The 18,838-nt window shown below is 32.0% G+C and overlaps 3 protein-coding genes and 1 non-coding gene across 8 annotated transcripts; 3 read left to right on the top strand and 1 right to left on the bottom strand.

Annotated features, from left to right (window-relative positions):
- The first annotated feature begins 15 nt into the window (after positions 1-15).
- Positions 16-87, top strand: TRNAQ-CUG (transfer RNA glutamine (anticodon CUG)). The gene has a single exon. It is a non-coding gene; the product is annotated as a tRNA-Gln (tRNA).
- Positions 88-6,995: 6,908 nt separating this feature from the next.
- LOC100242728 (uncharacterized) lies at positions 6,996-11,558 on the top strand. The gene is made up of 9 exons (XM_003631830.4): positions 6,996-7,169; positions 7,525-7,596; positions 7,691-7,765; positions 8,211-8,294; positions 9,348-9,417; positions 9,498-9,589; positions 10,287-10,328; positions 10,436-10,516; positions 11,137-11,558. The coding sequence occupies exons 1-9, from the start codon at positions 7,143-7,145 to the stop codon at positions 11,206-11,208; spliced, it is 615 nt and encodes a 204-aa protein (XP_003631878.1). The 5' UTR covers positions 6,996-7,142; the 3' UTR covers positions 11,209-11,558.
- Positions 11,559-12,743: 1,185 nt separating this feature from the next.
- On the top strand, positions 12,744-13,844 carry LOC100247870 (large ribosomal subunit protein uL6m). Of its 2 annotated transcripts, none has more exons than XM_002267008.4 (2): positions 12,744-12,877; positions 13,295-13,844. In XM_002267008.4, the coding sequence occupies exon 2, from the start codon at positions 13,314-13,316 to the stop codon at positions 13,620-13,622; it is 309 nt and encodes a 102-aa protein (XP_002267044.1). In that variant the 5' UTR covers positions 12,744-12,877; positions 13,295-13,313; the 3' UTR covers positions 13,623-13,844. The 2 variants fall into 2 exon arrangements, with proteins under 2 accessions (XP_002267044.1, XP_010649147.1); XM_010650845.3 differs by having other exon boundaries at positions 13,305-13,844.
- Positions 13,845-14,442: 598 nt separating this feature from the next.
- LOC100252991 (ADP-ribosylation factor-like protein 2) lies at positions 14,443-18,640 on the bottom strand. 4 transcript variants are annotated; one of them, XM_010650843.3, is made up of 7 exons: positions 18,323-18,477; positions 18,116-18,229; positions 17,936-18,008; positions 17,743-17,853; positions 17,211-17,373; positions 15,934-16,014; positions 14,443-14,697 (listed from the first exon to the last, which is right to left on the bottom strand). In XM_010650843.3, exons 3-7 carry the CDS (start codon positions 17,998-18,000, stop codon positions 14,560-14,562), a joined length of 558 nt encoding a protein of 185 aa, XP_010649145.1. In that variant the 5' UTR covers positions 18,001-18,008; positions 18,116-18,229; positions 18,323-18,477; the 3' UTR covers positions 14,443-14,559. The 4 variants fall into 4 exon arrangements, with proteins under 4 accessions (XP_010649145.1, XP_002267002.1, XP_010649144.1 ...); XM_002266966.4 differs by lacking the exon at positions 18,116-18,229 and having other exon boundaries at positions 18,323-18,640; XM_010650842.3 differs by lacking the exon at positions 18,116-18,229 and having other exon boundaries at positions 17,936-18,081.
- Between the last annotated feature and the right edge of the window lie 198 nt (positions 18,641-18,838).

Here is an 18,838-nt window from a genome sequence, read left to right on the forward strand (position 1 = left end):
AACTGCAACATGAATGGTCCCATGGTCTAGTGGTAAGGACATTGGACTCTGAATCCAGTAACCCGAGTTCAAATCTCGGTGGGACCTTTTATTTTATTTTGCCATTCCTTCCTTTTACATTTTATTTCGTTTTATGTCTTTCATTCCTTTTATATCAAAACCAATAGAATAGTAGACTATATAACTAAGAAATGTATTTATAATATAAAGTGGATATTACAAATCTTTTAATTAAATTTATTGGTATTCTACTTCATAATCATTTTTCATTGAATAAAAATTTATAAACAAATTTATAGTTGACCACATAATTTTCCATAAATCATAATGTGATACTTTTTAAGTTATTTTTCGTTCTCGAAAAATACCAATGAAAGAAAAAATAAAACAAAGAAAAAATAATTTTTTTTATGTTTGGTTGTCTTATAAAAAATATCAAGAAAAATCAAATATAATTAAAATTAGTTAAAAACTTATGTATTTTAAAATTTTTAAATTTTTATATCGATGAGTTAAAATAAGTAAAATAACTTTAAAATATGAAATAAAAATAATTTATAAACTTTTAATCTATTTTTTTTTCTTTATTTTTTTTTATGGATGACGAAATAGCTATCCATATTAATTTTTAGTTTATATATGGTGCATCTACTATAATTCTCTCCACATATGATAAAGATACAAAATTAATATAATTTAGAAGTCGTATGCCTTTTTGCCCATTTAAAATTCATATTTTTACACCTTTTAACATTGTAAGGAAATTTTAAATTTTTTTTCTATTTTCTCAGTCTTCCTCTTCGATACTTTGATGGTCTAATGAATGTCCTATGGATCACCTAATAAATTAGTTTATTTTTACAAATTATACGGATATAAATCAAAGGACAATTTAAACAATGGTATAACAAATAATAATAATAACGATGTGTTTGGTATGTGAGAATTGAGAATGAGAATGAATATTTTATTTTTATTTTAATGTTAAGTAAAAAAAGGAATAAATTGTCAATAATATCCATAGATATGATTTAAAGTGATTTTTTATTTTAATTAAAAAAAACTCACATTTCCTTTAATAAGATAATCAAGTGTTCCATCAGAAGTATAAGAGCTATAGACAGATTAATATTTATATTTTTATAATATTTATAAAATCATAAAAATATATTAGAAATGATTAATTTTAAATTATTATTATTTATTTTTAACAAAAGAAATCAATTAATATTAATATCTACATTTTTATAATATTTATAAAAAAATATAATTTATACTTTTATTGTATTATTAATGTTAATATTTTATTAAAAACTATTTATTTTTTAATTTATTTTCAATTAAAAATGTATTTTTATTTTTAATGAGATGTGAATTAAATTTAGTTTACATAGAATTTACGGTTTGTGTTTTTTACAAAATAAAAATATATATATTTTTTAAAAACAACTTATCTAAAAAAGTCTTTAGCTTTATAATTTTCAAAAATTATTTATAAAAATAACTTACACTAAAAATCAAAATACCTCCTAGTTGAGATGAATTGAAATTCCACTTATAAGTGGAATTTCATTTTTATTGGAATCAATTTTGATTTAATTCCTATCATCATTTAAGTTATTCGAACATGAAAATGAAGAAGAAAATAAATGAAATGTTCCTTTTTACTCTTCATTCCTATGTATAGTCCTAAAATAACACAATTGCTTAAAGTAAATAGAAAATTAATAGAAAATACAAAGTCCAAATTTTATAGTGGTTTAGTTCAATCTCAGCCTATGTTTACTCTCCTCAAATATAACCAAATGAGAGTTTCATTATCAACAAGTCAATGAGATATTTCATTGTTGAAAAATCTATTAAGTGAAACTACATGCTTGAGAATTTTTAGGTGATACCTCATATTTAGAATTTTTTTTTTCTCAAAAAAATATAAGCAACTTGTTGAAACAAATTTATAGTTTCGAAACAAAAACTATGATTGGGTCTCTAGTTCAACACGAATGAAAACTTAAGGGCTTAGTGGAGGCTTGAATGACTGAGTGTGTTCAAGTTAAAATTCTCTTTAAAGACTCTTAGTGTGTGAACTTGTTCATTGAAAATATTGAGGATGAGCATTGGATTTTCTCGGTGGTATATATTAGCCCAATCCCTACAATACGAGAGCGCTTATACGAGGTGTTCTATCAACTTATGAAGATACATAATAGGCCATGGCTAGTAGTAGGAGATTTTAATGCCTACAAGTCGGCTTAGGAGAAAAGTAGGGATTCCGATAATGTGTATCGTAAGTGTGCTTGATTTGCTAGATAGATTGATGATTGCAAGCTTATTGATCTAGGTTTTTCTGAATCTATATTTACATGGTCAAGAGGGTATGGCTTAAGAAAGATTAGCATCCGACTTGATAGGGCATTAGTGAATGCCTCTTGGAGAAGTTTGTTTCTAGAAGTGACAATTTCACACCTCTTGAGTATCTATTTGGATCATACCTCGTTACTGATTGATTTACTTGGTGTATTCCTCTTCCAATTTTGATTTGATTTTGAAAAGGCCTTTTAGGTTTTAAGTAGTGTGGTTAACGCATTTGGAATTTTGACCTTTTTCTGTTATGAATAGTTGGGAGAATAGTCTCCCTCTCAATGAGGCCCTTGTAAGTTTTACTGAAAAGGTAAAGTACATAATAAATAGGTGTTTAGGAAAATTCATTTAAAAAAAAAGAATTTTGACAAGATTGGGTGGTATTCAAAGAGCCCTAGTGGAAAGAAATTCGGTGCACCTTTTCGGATTGGAACAAAATTTTTACACGCGTCTACTGTAGTTTGAAGGAAAAAAAAAAAAAGGATTAGAAGCTTAAAAGGGGATGATGGAAATTGGATCATGGATGTAAACCTGTTGAAGAATATGGTGGTTCAATTTTTTTTTAAATTCTATGCAAACGAGGAAAATCGAGGTATGCCTGTTAACTTTGTCAATTATTTTTCGTCTTACTAATGAGCAAATTGCTTCTTTGATGAAGTTAGTGACTCTTAGGGATGTAAATAATGTGTTTTTTTCTATGGGAGGAGACAATGGATTTCAATTTTTTTTTTATCAATTTTGGGATGTAGTTGGTCCTTCTTTGTGTTGTATGGCATTGAGGGCTTTCCGTGATACAAGCTTACCTCAGGGGATCAATCCTACTTTGATCAAGTTGATTCCAAAGGTCTCCCATCTAAAAAGTCTTACCCATAAGCCTATGCAATGTCTCCTGCAAAACCATTACTAAGGTGATCGTGGATCAGTTGAAGACTCTGCTACCTACTATCATTGCACCCACGCAGTGTAACTTTGTGCCTAGACGCCAAATAATTAATAACATAGTTATTCTGCAAGAGGTGATTCATTCTATGCAAAGAAAGAAAGAAAAAAGAAGAATGTTTGCAGTGAAAGTTTATCTTAAAAAACATTTGATAGGTTGAAATGGGATTTTTTTAGAGATGTGTTCCATGCAGTTTAACTCCTAGAGGATTTTGTTGTTATTTATTTATTTATTTATTTTATTATTTTTTTATGTCATACATCACCTCTTCATCCATGCAAGTGATGTGGAATGGGGGAAACAGAGAGGATTGAAATGAATTGATCGAAAATACAAGATTTTGAACGAGTGTGCACTCAAAAGCATTCTCATAATAATTAGTAATCAATGCTAGGTTTGTGAAAAAACAATAATGAAAATCAAATGTCCTTCATATATGCATGTGAAGCAAACAGATCGTTATGAAGATTTTCCAAAAGCTTCGATTGACCACTCAATCAACCATCTAACCAACCATTGTGCCAAGTGTAAATGACCATTGGAATACAAAAACTATACAATCTATTGACCATTTGATTGAGGCGTTTACTCTCGACAACTCTCTATATAAGAACCAAATTCTTGGGAAACTGCAACACACCTTGCTTCTCAACCAAATCTTCTTTTTAGAAACCATACATAGCTTGCCTTGTAAGTACTACAAGAAGTTGTCCAAGATTTAGTGCAAGTTAGAGATGATTTTCTTTAGTATCACCCATATTGTGTTTTTCTTTTGATTTTAATGTTTATTTATTTATGCTTCATAATTTTCTTTTAAAATATCTTCTTGAAAGTCTCATTTGAAATTTTTATTACCTAATGCACTCATATATAACCATCATATCCAAGTTAGTTTTGTTATCATTAAAAACAAGTCTAACTAAACCTTTATTTTACATTATTAAACAATAGTTAATACAATTACAATAGTCAAATCCATTATCAACTTTAATTAACCCTAAATAATAATTGTCTCTAAATAGAGATAATTATGATTTAGGGGGAGATAAAACTGATAATGGGCGTAATCTTCACAAAAGATGTAAAATTTAGCTCAAAGGCCAACAAATATTTATAATTGAATTGAAGGATTTGGTTTTTTCATAATGCCAAAAATATTCAAAGAATATGGATATTGTATAAAATAAATTTAAATTGTGTTATTATGTTGTATCATCTACAATGCACTCTACTTTTTTTTTTCTTTAGGTTTCTAATTTTCTATAATTTATTTTTTAAAATGATAAAAATAAATACACATGAAAAATAAAATCTTGATTTGAAAAGTTTATATCAATATATAACTTTAAATTATTTTTCAAAATACAATTTAAAATGAAAATATTAAAATTATTTTTTGAATGGTTTCAATTTGATTTTTTATTTCATATAATAACAATTGTGAAACCAAGGTTTGATTAATCTTGATTTTGATGATAACAAAGTAAGGTTTAGAACTAATGAATATATTTTAAGTGTGATTAGGCAAGACGATTTCCAAAGTGGTAATTACAAAGACAAATTAAGCCAAGGAGAAATCATGAAGAAGAAGACCACCTCAAAGAGAAGAGTTTTTCAATACCAAAGCTTTTTAAGATCTCTTTGTAAGGTTGTTGGTGCACTAGGACTTTCATACATTTCATTCTTTATTTATGCACCAAAATCATCCAAGAGTACTATTGTTTTAAATATCTTAAGAATTGGATGATTTCATGTTTTCAACTAAAACCTTGTGTTAAATGATTTTCAAACTTGTGTTAAAAGATTTTAAGTTGAAAAAGGTTGAGTGTTAAGCCAAAAAAATGGCTCAACCGGTCGACCGGTTGAGGGAGGCCAAAAGTTTCTCTCTCTCCCAGTGGCCTTCTCTTCCCGGTCAAGGTTGAACCTCAACCAGTTGAGGTTCGGTTGAGGCCCAACGATCACTTTCCTAACGGCTAGTCAACCGGTCGACCCCTAACTCAACCTGTCGAACCCCCAACGGCTAGTTTGGCTTTTTTTTTCTATAAAAAGGTTCCAATCTTCATTGTTTCATAAGCTTAACCTTCCCAAATCATTCTTGAATATATTTGAGCCTTGGAATAGTGTTTTTGAGTGCACCATTATTTCATAACTTGCATATTTTTAGTGCACCATTCAATCCTAGTTTTTCTTGTATCTTTGAGCCTAAAGTTCTAGTACTAGGATTTTTGTGAGATCAATCTTTATATTTCTTTGAGAGAAATTTTCTCAAGTGAGGGGTATCACTTGAGAGGTTGTTTAAGAGTAGGATAACTCTTAAGAAGTGTAAAGGGTGTTTGAAGCCAAAAGTCCAAGAGGGTGAATTGGAACCATAATCCAATTGTAAAGAGATTGGAAACTTGGTTGAAACTTCAAGATAGTGGAACCCTCACTCGGTTAGGAGGTTGAGGAGAGTGGACATAGGCAAGGAAGTGTTGAACCACTATAAACTATCGTGTTTGCACTCTCTCTTCCCTAACTCTTTTAAATTATATGCAATTGTCTTTATTTTGTTTATTATATACTTGCATATAATTGTCTCTTATTTTTGCATAGTTTAAATTTGTGAAAAAGAGACCATCACCCTATTTACCCCCCTCTAGGGTGATTACCATAGTTTGGATTAGCCTCAAATTCTTAACAACAATATATATAGGATGAAAATTCTAAAATATATACAAAAAATCTAAAAAAACAATTATTGCTCTATTTCAAATATACGAAAATTACATTTTAAAAATGTTATTATAATATTAAATTTTAAGAAAAGTTTTATTAATGACTTTCAACAACACTACTAAAATGTTATATTATTAATAATAAAATAAAATAGGAAAATAAAAATAAAACTAAAAATAAATTTAAATTATAAAAATATTTGTTTTTACTTAAAATTTAAATTATTCAATTATAAAATATAAAATTAAAATTAAATTAGAAAAATTAAAATTTAAAAAGTCTATTAATATATCTATATTACTATATATTGTGCTTTTCTTTTTCTAATTATTTTAATAAAAAGAGAAATGATAAAATATTAAATTATTTTTAGAAAAGAAATTAAAAAGGTGAAATAAATGTGATATTTGAAGATAAAAAAGGAAGAGTAAGGAAAAAAAAAAACAGAATATATAAAAGTTGAAGTTAAAGAATTAGGAGAATGGCTCTAAAATTTGTCTAAAAGTTATTTTAGATTGATTTTGAGTTGGATTTCCCTAGATTTCAACGATAATTACATTTGTTCTAAAAATAGAAAAAAAAAATAATGGTTATAACTTTTTCAGAAAATTAAATTTTCACATAAAACACGTATATGTGAAAAATACGGGTCCACATATAAATATAATTTTAATTCAACATAATTTTCCTTACAAATTTTTTTAATAGTGTTTGGGGTAAAAAATTTAATGAAAGATATTTTTGTAAAAAAATTACATTTCATATATATAGAAAAATCTTTCAAATTGCCTTATCAAAAGAATAAAGCGTGAATGTGCTGGATTGATTTTAGAACACAATACAATACCAAAGAAAAATGAATCACTTTTCAGAGATAAATCTTATCTATTTAGGAAAAGAAAGCACACTTTATTCCACACGATGCCATCCTCATGATTTCCATATTTAAAGAACATTAATTTTCAGACGGAAGCGTATTTGTAGATAACAATAAAGTCCTTCCTGGCAAATATACAAAATTTGGCGTCCTGTTTTCAAATTCGGCGAATGGACCCACTATTTACACGCGCACGCAGCTTTATCGGACAGGTGTACCGGAGAAAGAGGAGCGCCGAAAGAAAGAGATATGGCTTCCAAGCGATCCTCATTCAAGGTCTGGTTCATACTCTGGGGCGCTTAGTGTTGTATCGCCACTGCTCTACTCTGTTTGATTGCTTTCTGAAGTCATTTTCACCACTTTTTGATACAACTTTCTTTTCTTTAATGATTTGTATGCGAAGTGTAGCTTTTCTTGTGACCTTTTTCCATACTTTTGGAAAGAAATGGTTTTAATATTTTGTGCTTGAAATGACACGAATGGAATAGATTCTTCCGAAATCGAAGTTTATCAGAAGTGTTTTCGTTCTAATAATTTTCGTGAGACAAGATAAGTTGTTACATCGGAACAATTTTTCTTTTTTCCCTAATTGAATGAGGTTTCTGTTTTGGAATGTGATTTTTCATGACAGATAATATTGGGCTCGTCGTCAGTGGCTCGTCGGCGGATTCTAGCGGAAATGGGATATGAATTCACAATTGTGGTACGTTGTCTCTCAACCATTTATCAGTCTCTTACTCTCTTTGATGTGATATCACAGATTAGAGGATTATATTTTCTTTTATGTTCTGATTTAGACTGCAGACATAGATGAGAAAGGTATCAGGAAGGAAACGCCGGAGGAGTTAGTCATGGCTCTTGCTGAGGCCAAGGTATGACTTCTCTTAACAGCTAATTCATATTTGGTTTCTGTTGCTCTTGTCTTTCTAGAGTTTCAACGTGCCTGCTTGTTTTGATGGGTAGTGTTGTTAGGACTTGCAATGTAATTTGTGTAATTGTCGGTAGTGAAATAAAAAATTATTGTGATGGAAAGCCTTGAGATAGAAGTTATCAATTAGGTTTATAATTTGTCAGGTTCTATAGTGGTGTGTGATTATTGTCGTTACAGATGTCACAAATGTCACAAATTTCAATGACTCAGCAAGGTCTCCTTTAGTGGTGAAATGCTGTATTTACATATATCTTCTAAGCTGGACCCCCAGTGTATCCCCTTACCATTTCCCAGATTTTTTTTTTTTGACATTTTTTATTTTGGGTTCTGTAGAGTTATGTACAGGAGGTTTGATTTACTTTGTATGAATGGAAATTTCTTCTCAGGCAGATGCCATCTTATCAAAGCTTCAAATTAAGGATTATTTAGCGGAGGATTTGCCTCCAACACTGTTAATTACAGCAGACACAGTAAGCTTTAATTTCTTCCTGTTATTCCTCTGTTATGAGTTTGTGTTACTTCATTTTGATAAAATTTATGGCCATCTATCCACCAATGATTTATGATTTTCAGCGAGAAGATACTAGCATTTATATGTCAACATTGGACTTAATGACATTTTGGTCACTTGTGTTACTATTACTGCAAGAACGATAAAAGAAATGTGTTTTATGTTATGTACTTGGAGCTTTTGTTTCCAAATCTTTGAAAGATGGAAGAAGGAGAGCAAAATCTCCCCACTTCTTTGATGCGACTATCAAGCATTACCAATGAAATTGTGCTTCTTATTTATGGTGACACTCCTAGAAAAAATATACCTAAATAGTTAATATATTGCCCATAAAGTCATAATTCTGGCCATACAACATTAATCCTGGTTTGTTGTTGTAGCCCCATGAAAGACACATCTTTGGATATATACTAACCTAGATATGCTTTGTCATGTGTACCTAAATTATTTGTAACTTACCCACCTAATATTCATGTTATCACTTGCAAGATGTTTCATGGGTTGTCCCGTTCTCCACATGGCAACAATGGAGGAAGTCGAAACCTTCAACCCACATAGGAGTGCTACCAGGCCAAGAATTTAGAGTTGTCAGATGACTCTACATTCTAATACCCATTTATTTGATGGTAAAATAATTAATGAAAATATTTCAGGAATAATATATAGGTTGATGGATATCATTGCCCCATTGATTGTATCACACTAGATGATCTTATCAGAGGAGTTCATTTAATGATTTCTTCCAATTCATGAGCATACACAGCAGTCAGGTAGAAGGTTTTTTTTTTTTTGTTGATGTACAAATCTGTCTGGCCCATGGCATTTGTTAGGTTGGCATTTCTGTCGTTTCCCTCATATACATATACATAGCATCCATGTGGCTTGATGTTAATTAAGCAAGTTACATGTGGAGATGGGAAAAGATTTATTCATGTAACCTTTATAACACTTTGGTCTTCACTGGGGGATTATTTATTTGCATATCTGACTGCTGCATCCAATTGATTTTGAGGTGGTGGAGTATAAAGGAACAATTAGAGAAAAGCCGTCCAGTGAGGAAGAAGCACGCGAATTTGTCAAAGGTTTGCTTAATGACTTCCCTGTTATCTCTTCCATTTACAAGAATTAGTTGGACTCAATGTCACATCCTCATGGATTTCAGGCTATTCTGGCAGTCATGGAGGAGTTGTAGGATCTGTACTTGTAACCAACCTTAAGACGGGAACCAGAAAAGGAGGATGGGAAAGAGCAGAGGTGCAATTTTCTCATACTTAAAAGCTAGTTTGTGCTCTGCTCTAAGAGTGACCATCAGTCAAATTCAAGCCCATGGGGCTTCAATTGCATAAAAAAAATGTATCATTTTAAATTGGAGAAGTTGAAAGTACATGTTATCTCTCTTTTGATTTTCCTCTTTGGAGCCAATATAGGTTTCCACATTCAAATTCATGTGTGTATGGTTAATAATACAGTATAATGCATGGTCGATAAGGTTTTCTCAATCAATTCAATCTCAATTGAATATACACATTTATCAATTAGGTTTTACTATATGCGTGAACCCGGTTAACCAATTTTCCATTTTCTCATCTCCTCTTTGTCAAAATGACACTGCTTAACATTTCACAGAAAAGGAAAGGAACTCTAGTAGGCCCCAGATTTGTTTTACTCAAATAAATGTTTATTCTTACAAGGGAATCCACTATTTAAGTGTGAAGTGGAAAGTCAGAATTTTGCTTCATTGACCTGTTTTGTCCTGTGTATCAAAGAACAGTTCTGAATTTTCAATGCTTTATAAGGGTGAGAAGTTGGGTCTTTCACTCTGAAAATTGCCTTATTAAGATATTATAATATTATGTCAAGTGGTAACTTATTGAAGGTTTGACTTCACATTGCTTTATCTGAGCTGATTGGTTAATGGTCAAATTTCCAAGACTAACATTCGTTGTTTCAGGTTTATTTTTATGACATTCCAGACGAAGTCATTGATAACATGGTAAAAGTTTGTTAAAGGATATTCTCTGTTATACTTTTCTGCTGAGCTCCTTCTTTTACATGCTGATTATTCCCTGGGTCACGCTTATGATGGTGAATTGTGTTCAGATTGAGGAGGGGATCTCTTTAAATGTCGCTGGGGGTTTAATGCTCGAACATCCACTAACGTTGCCTTTTGTCGAATCTGTGGTAAGCACCTCTCTCTCTCTCTCTCTCTTTCACACACACACACACAAACAAACGCATGCGCACACACATAGCATTTGGTTCCAGGCACTGAACCTAAGCTATTAGTACTTGAGCCATTCCCAAAACATTAATGCATCAATATTTTAGTCCCAAGAATCATGTAGCTTAGCCGTTGTTGAAAAACTGCCTTAGGTATTGTGTGTTTTTTTTACTTTTTGCTAAAAACAACTTGCTTTTAGATTTCAGATTATTTGCTTCTTTACTTTTTATTAACCTATTACTTTTTCTTTTTTTTTTGACCAAATAGAAAGGGTTAAAATATTTTACTTCTTAATACTAAATGTAACATGTTGGTTTCTTTACTTTTTAATACTTAATAGAAATAAAATATTAAAAAAAACAAATAATTTAATACTTAACACTATTTAATTTTAAATTCTATTTAGAATTAAGGTAAAAAAAAAACACCACCTTATTGATATGGTTTCTTACTGCTCCATTGAAGGTGTGGCTGAAGTCAATTTGGATAGATGAGTTGGTTATGTCATACAAACTTGCTAGACATTCTTGCTTCCCTCCATTTTTTTTAACAGAATCAATTTTATGGTGTCCTGCTGCAGGTTGGGAGCACTGATTGTGTGATGGGACTTCCGAAAGCTTTAACAGAATCCCTCATCCAGGAAGCCCTCTAGCAGCTGTAATCGTTTCACCATCATTTTGATTGAACCAGAAAACAACTGGAGATGAGTCTATGAACTCAAAATTTTGAACCATCGCTTTGAAATTACCAGCAGACTGGCCATTACATACACCTGCAAGTTAATTCTGTCTAGCCCATGTTTCTTGTTTACATTGAATTAGATCACAACTGATTCAATCATCAACTTCATAAAAAACAAACAGTTTTGATGATGTTCTTTGACGACTCCCACATCCAAGGAGCTCATAAGATTCAAAATATGCTAGTCAATTCATGGAGCACTGTGAATCTGGTGCACCATATTATGAAGTTGTGATAATGCATGAGTTGCTTTCATAAGAAGTTATGCTTTGTTTTCTTATCTCAGTTGCAGCAGTAAAGACATCCTCACTTGGGCCAAGTGGGGTGAACTCTCAAATCGAATTTGGGACGTGCTTCCCTGGAAAGCAGTATCCATCCATATTTCGTTTAGAAAGAATCAGAACTACACAGCTTGAAGTAGGTATTGGCTGTAACTTTCTGCTTATTTATTTGCAAAGCAAAATTGAGGGAAACCCATTGATTGGGTATTTTTCACATCAAAATCACTCTGGTAATGCTTCCAAACTCTGGATTTGGATGATAAATATGTTCAGAGTAAATATTGTTACCTCTATTGTTTGTATCACGTTGATGTGGTATAATGATTTATTTATATTGGTTTATAAATACTGATTTTCATTTCCAATTTTGAAAAAGGTCACAATGTTTCCATTTATCGTCCATCACATCATTATTTAGTTTGAATTTCTCCTAACTCGACTACAAAAGGGTTTTGCACAAAATCAATAATCATTTTATTTTTATCATTAAATTAATACTTTTAATAAAATTAGTTTGAAAGAAACGTAAATTTTGAAACATGATTTTTTCAGGTTTATTTTCGGTTTTTCTTTCTTAATTAAACCAACATGGTAAAACTTTTATACGATTTTTAAATTAAATATTTGATAATTTTTTTATATTAGATTTTTTACAGCAATTTATTGTTCTTGAATAATGGTCAAATTAACTCTTAAATGCATTCATTATATTTTGAGTAAAAAATATTTAAATATATATATATATATATATATGAACTTCAAATTCAAGTCAATTTCAAAAATCAAATTAAACTTTAAAACCTAAATTAATTTATATCTGATTATTTAAATGAAATTATACCGACCTTAAGTAAGTTTGTTCAATTTTTTCATCATCAAAAGATTGATTCCATTTTGATTCAAGCATAACACTATAATGTTTGATTTTGATTCAAGTATAATCAACTAAATTTATTAAAAAAAAACTTAATTTTAAATATTTTTAGAAAAATACTTAATTTTAAATACTTTTAAAGAAAAATTATATAATTATTAAAATAAATTAAAATATAAAAAAATGACTTCCAAGTTGAGAAAAAGAGTTATTTGATTAAAAATGATAAAACAATTATATGTTAGAAAAATATATTTTTATCATGGGTGTGTGAAATAGATAACCTTGCAGCCAAACAGTGGGAAAGCGAGTCAATTTGCACTTAGCGTCGTTTCGGGAGGAAATGGAAGTGTAGTGGTGACCGGTGAGTTGCTACAGAAGCGGTGAAGGACAAGTTGGGATCGGCTCTGGCGGCCACCATCCAGGTTCGTTCAACTCTTCTCATTCTTATTCCTCTTCTTCTTGTTTCTGTACTGCCATCTTGCCCTTCTGATATGAACAAATGATCAAATAAAAAGGTAACCCAAATCTAACCCTAACCCTAGCACTACCCTCTTTCTTCTTCGTGTTTTTCTTCTCAACGATGCTATGATAGAATCCCATGTTTTCAAAGTTAGAGAAAATTTCTTAGGAAAAATAAAAAATAAAAAATTCTAGAAGTTAAGTTGAACGCTGAGATTGTCCCATACCACTATCTGACAACAGTTTCGATTCCTTTTTTTCTTCAGCTTAAATTTGATTATTCCTCTAAAGTGATTCTTGGGACGAATGTATAATCATGATCTACTTCTTACAATATGTAGATATCTTTTTTATTATATTAATTTCTGTGAGTTGTTTAGGTAATAGCAGTGAGTGAGAATGGAGGCCAAATTCTTTCGGTTTCTGAAGATAGTAGGCGTGGGGTTCAAAGCGAGAGCTGAATCGGAGGGTCGCCTCCTGTTTCTGAAATTGGGGTACAGCCACGAGGTAGAACTTACTGTACCTCCCGCAGTACGTGTGTTCTGCTTCAAACCAAACATAGTGTGCTGCACTGGGATTGACAAGCAAAGGGTGCACCAGTTTGCTGCTGCTGTTCGCAGTTGTAAGCCTCCGGAAGTTTACAAAGGCAAGGGTATCATGTACATTGATGAAGTTATCAAGAAGAAACAGGGAAAGAAATCTAAATGATTGAGATACGTTCCACATTTTTCGATCTCAATTTCTAGCATGATGATGTTTTTTTAGGAGTTTGGGAATCATCTGAAGAATTAGTTACTTTTTGAACATTTTCTGTTTTTCTCTAAATTAGCAGAGAGTCTCTGCATTCATCCAACGAGCTTTTTGGAGGAAAACCATTCCATTGGTTCTCTCCAGTTGGGAATAAATCAGTTCCTGGAAATTTGTTAAAAATCCATGGAAGCTTCGAAGGAGAACATCAAGTTAGCATACGCAATTCTTAAACCCTTTGTTGCTGGTAGTGATCCATAGATGTTTGCCCTAGACGACTCAAGATATTCTCAAGAATGAATCTTCACTCTGGAAGTAATTACCTGCCAACAGACTCATTCACATGGAAGGAATCAAAACTATACATGGGGGGGACTTGTAATTCACTGCTAAAAATCGTTCACTGGTTTAATGGAGCAGGGACACTGTTTTTTGAGCCCAGAGTCTCCGATGAGCAGGATAGGTGGGGGCAAAAGGTTGCTGAGATTTAGGTTAGGCTTTTCCATCTAGAGTTTGTTTGAAAGTGATTTTAAGATACGTTTCTATCTTTTTATCCTTGAAAACAACTTAATAAAAAATTTTAAATATTAAAAAAATTAGAAATACTTTTTAGAATTAATGTCAATCGAGCTCTAAAAGATGTTGTTGCTTCACCTCCTGTGAACTGATCATGAAACCTGCCGGAAGCATTATGGCGTGTGCATTTGTTTTCTATATTTTACATGTATTCTGCCACTTTGCCAACACAAATGGTGCGGCCCCGACATGGACACGAAGGAAATTCCCCAATAAGATGGCGGCTTATATATGAAATGCTCTCAAAATCTGTTTAGCTGTTGTAAATGGCATTTAGAAACTTGTCCCGTACAAATAGAGATGTCTTGGATGAAAACATTAGTTAGTCAAGCACATAGATTCGAGAGGCAATATCCTGGACCAACCAATCAAATCCCTCAAGAAGCCCTTCACCCGTGATTGCGCTGCAGCCCACAATTTTCCAATGCCTGGTTTTGTCCATAGCTTCTAAGTTGAGGACCTGCAGGAGTATAATGTAGACCTGATTAAAATTGCATGCTGGAGAATTCAGTCATTTTCATCTAAATACATATGGCTATAATTCACTAAAAGATCGAGCATACCCAAGAAGAAAAATGGGAAAAGGTAACCAAACAAACTGAATAGTTATGTGATCTCATCCATGGATTAACAATCTAAGAAATATTTAGTAAATGGTCAAAATCAACATTCTTGATTCAATCCACAGGTTTTCTCCATACGATGCCATTCTTATATTTAATCACTTTTTCTAAAACCATCCAAAAAGTATTGGTATAGGTGTTGCGAAATAGAGACAATCCTCAGGTAAGGCATATGAGTCCAAAAGATAAGATGACAAACACATGGTAAAGCAACAACTCCATTTCAGATACATAGATTATCGGTTCTGACCCAATTATGCTTGCAATCATATTAATTGCTTCTTGGCAACCACAACATTCCAGAGAAGTCCAATGGATTAGAACTTTCAATCATCTCGATTAGATTTGGATTGCCCAATAAATATGCAGAGATCTGCTAGGTTTTTCACTGAAAATGATCGATGCCCACTCATGGTATCAAGGAAAAAATAACAAGTCATGGAGGTGGAAACCAAAGTATAAGCTGTAGGACTAATGTTGAAAATAGTTCCCATCAGTTTTACGTAAACTCATAAATTTTTAACCGACACATAAAGGCAAATTTATGTCCTATTACAGAGCATGGAGCATACATTCTTTCACAAACCAAGATTTCTAAAGCAAGCATGCTTGGTGGCATCCCAAAGGAATATCAAAATGGTTCTTTGATTCAAACTAATACTTGACCAAGTATTTATCAGAGGATGCAACTTTAAATAAGGTTCAATGGAAAAAAGGGAATTCATATAGTTAAGCCTAAGTAGTTGGGCTTAAGGCTATGTTAGGTTGAGTTGAATGTTTGACCACTGAAATTATATGATGAAGTTATAAAAGACACTTGTAGCTTAAGAATAAGTTCTAACTTCCATCTACTAAACAGAACATGTCATTGTAGAAAATCATGCAGCAAGTGCCAAAACTACAACTCAAAAACAAGAAAAAGAAGTTCAGCTTTCTAATTAATGAATAATGTTTGTCTTAATCACTCGAAAAATATTAAGGCCTACAAATATTTGAAAATTCACATACTAGGTAAGAAAGGCTACATTAAAGAATCTTGAAACTAAAAAGATAACATCACCATGCACCCTTACCTTAGCTATTTCTGCTGGTGTAAGAGCTCCATTTATATCTTGCTTATTTGCTAGTATCAGCAAGGATGCTCCCGACAGCCTCTGTCATAAGGCAAAATAAGGAGCTCTGTTATACATTTTCAGCCATAAGCAGGGCTATATTCTGAGTAAGAAAATTCTGCTGTAAAAACCTTTTCTCATACATTCCTACCTTTTATGAGACTCAGAATTATTTCAGTTCCATTTTCCTTTTTTTAATTTTAACAGTGAGGTGGTCATGGCATAGGCAAGAAAGAATCATAAACTAGACAAAAAGTAGAATAAATGATTAATGCAGGAGAGAGAAGGTAGTGGAGGTAGTAATGATGAAGAAACCTGGAAACCTAATTCTTTTGAATCCTGGCCCGGTTTTTCCCCACTAATCAATTAGGTTGCAAGGGCTAGTGATCAATAAAATAAGATTTGTGGGGCATCAGAGCCAAATTCTTGGGTCCTAAGTCCCTATACCGAGGTAGCTACAAAAGAAAAAAAAAACGACAAGCAACTACATCAACAAGCAGGATAAATTAATGCACAAGAGAAGCCCAAAAGAAAATATTGAAGGATGCTGAAATGATTTTGTAAATCACTGAATTATATAGAATTATAATAGAAAAGGTTATCATGAAAACATGCAGGAAATGCAGGGTGAAATGTATAAATTTCACTAACAAGTCAAAACATTTATTAATGAAATGAATGAGCCACAATCTTGAACCCTAGCTTCCAGGTTCTCTGCTCCATTACTATACTAGTATCCTCAAACAATACAGGATATCTTGTGGAAAGGCACTCTTTTTTTATTTTATTTTTTTCAAAAATAAATATGGTGCAAATCCCTCCTCTAGGACAGAACTGAAATAGGTAATCAAATTATCTTCACATATGAATAGCTTAAGATGATTGAATCACTTTTACAATCCCAGGAGTCAACCATCATTTAGTTTTACTCTAATTTATGGTGACCACCCATGCAAGCGGATGGATCTCTACCATCAAATGTTATGAAATGATAAAGTTCCCTTTCTTAGGAGCATTCAAAACACACCCTAATAATTCTATTAAAAACACAAGAGGGAGGAATATGGAAAATAGTTATCTACAGCTGCAAAAGAACAACTGCATGATAGAGGAAAAAGAAACCAATGTAAGAAACAATGAGGAAGACAAATAAGAACTTCCAATGAATGACAGCATAAAATAAATCAGAGTTGAATACAAGAATGGTTTAAATAACAGAGAACTAAAATGGTGCCTACCTCTTCCTTCAAAAGGTTATCCAGTTCCATTTTGCAATCGTCTAACCTTCTAAGATCTGAACTATCAACGACCCATACCAAACCATCAGTTTGTTCGAAGTAGTTTCTCCAGTAAGATCTTATGGTTCTTTGGCCCCCAACATCCCATATATTAAGAGTATACCTGTCAGATTCATACCAAAATGGAATTTCAGCGTCTCAACCCAATGCCCAATAAATAGGTATAAAACCTCAGGATCAATCTATAAGCATATCAGTTGTAACAAAAGGAGCAGACCCACAGACTAATCTCTTGAGTGAATACCAATGAAAAAAAAACACATTGATTAAATGAACAAAAATGAATTCAACAAATTCACATAACGCGCTATTCAACTCAATGATTTCAACCTGTGATTCAACATTCAAATATCTTTTCTTTTCATTTCTTAGTAATTAAACAGAACGAAAGTTACCCAACACATTTGTGACAAAACCCAGATTGCAAAAAGTAATTAGTGGACTTGAGGAAAGAGAAGAAGAAAGCTTTTACTTGTGGTAGGTGATGGTTTTGATATTGAAGCCGAGGGTGGGACTGATAACACTAGTGTCCTCTCCATTGATTTTCAACACAATTGTAGTCTTCCCTGAATTATCAAGACCCCTGTCCAAAATACCCCATTAAAGCAGACAAAAACACTGATTATATGATATAGAAAGGGAATGCAGGGAGTGCTTGAACATACACCATGAGTATACGCATTTCCTTCTCTTTTCTCTTGATTTTTCTAATGATGCTGAGAAGCCCCATTACTCCAACTGCCAGATAGATGGAGATGTATCAATCTGAGCTGAAGGAAAGGGAGGCAAACAGACCCGATTTGCCCCTAATCTGATAATATTGATTAATTTTTCTGTTCAATTACAGTACTAAGCGTGATCCAGAAAATAGAACCCAATGTTTTCTTCCTCCCCATGTCACATAACTTCAATCTAAAGCTCAAGGCCAAATTGGGTTACTTCCAAATTGGGGTATGCCCCTGCAATAAGGGGTCGTACCACTATGGTTTAATTCGAAATTTCGAAGATGAAAAGGAGATTGTCCAAGAGAGAGATTACCGAGAGGAAACTACCTGTTTCGTTGCCGAATATGCCCACGAGAGAGAAAGAGAGAGAGAGAGAAAGAGTAGAGATCTGCGTGGCTTTTGAAAGAAATTGAAATGAACACAGCTACGGCGTTTCACTCTCGCAGAACACCGGAGCCCTCCAACGCCACATTCATGGGCTTTTAATTCTAATTAATTATAACTATTATTATTATTATTATTATTAAATTTAGATTCAGATTTTTTTTTTTTTTTTGGTAAGTTAAAAAAATTTATTTTCTAAAAAATTATAGTGCAGAGAATTATAACACTCTATGTTACATAAGCTCACCATATAAGTATCATATGATACTTATTTTTTCGTATTATTTGTAAGTCAAGACACCATTCAGTTCAGTTTTTTTTCTTTCTTTTTTTCTAACCATTTTTTTATTTTTATTTTTAGTCATATTTTTCCACTTTTATTTTTGTAATTTAAATTCTTTTAAACCCTTTTTAGTCATTTTATATGGATGAAATGTAAGAGGTAATATGAAGGTTGTA

This window comes from Vitis vinifera, chromosome 4 (genome assembly GCF_030704535.1).
Source record: "Vitis vinifera cultivar Pinot Noir 40024 chromosome 4, ASM3070453v1".
NCBI lineage: Eukaryota > Viridiplantae > Streptophyta > Magnoliopsida > Vitales > Vitaceae > Vitis > Vitis vinifera.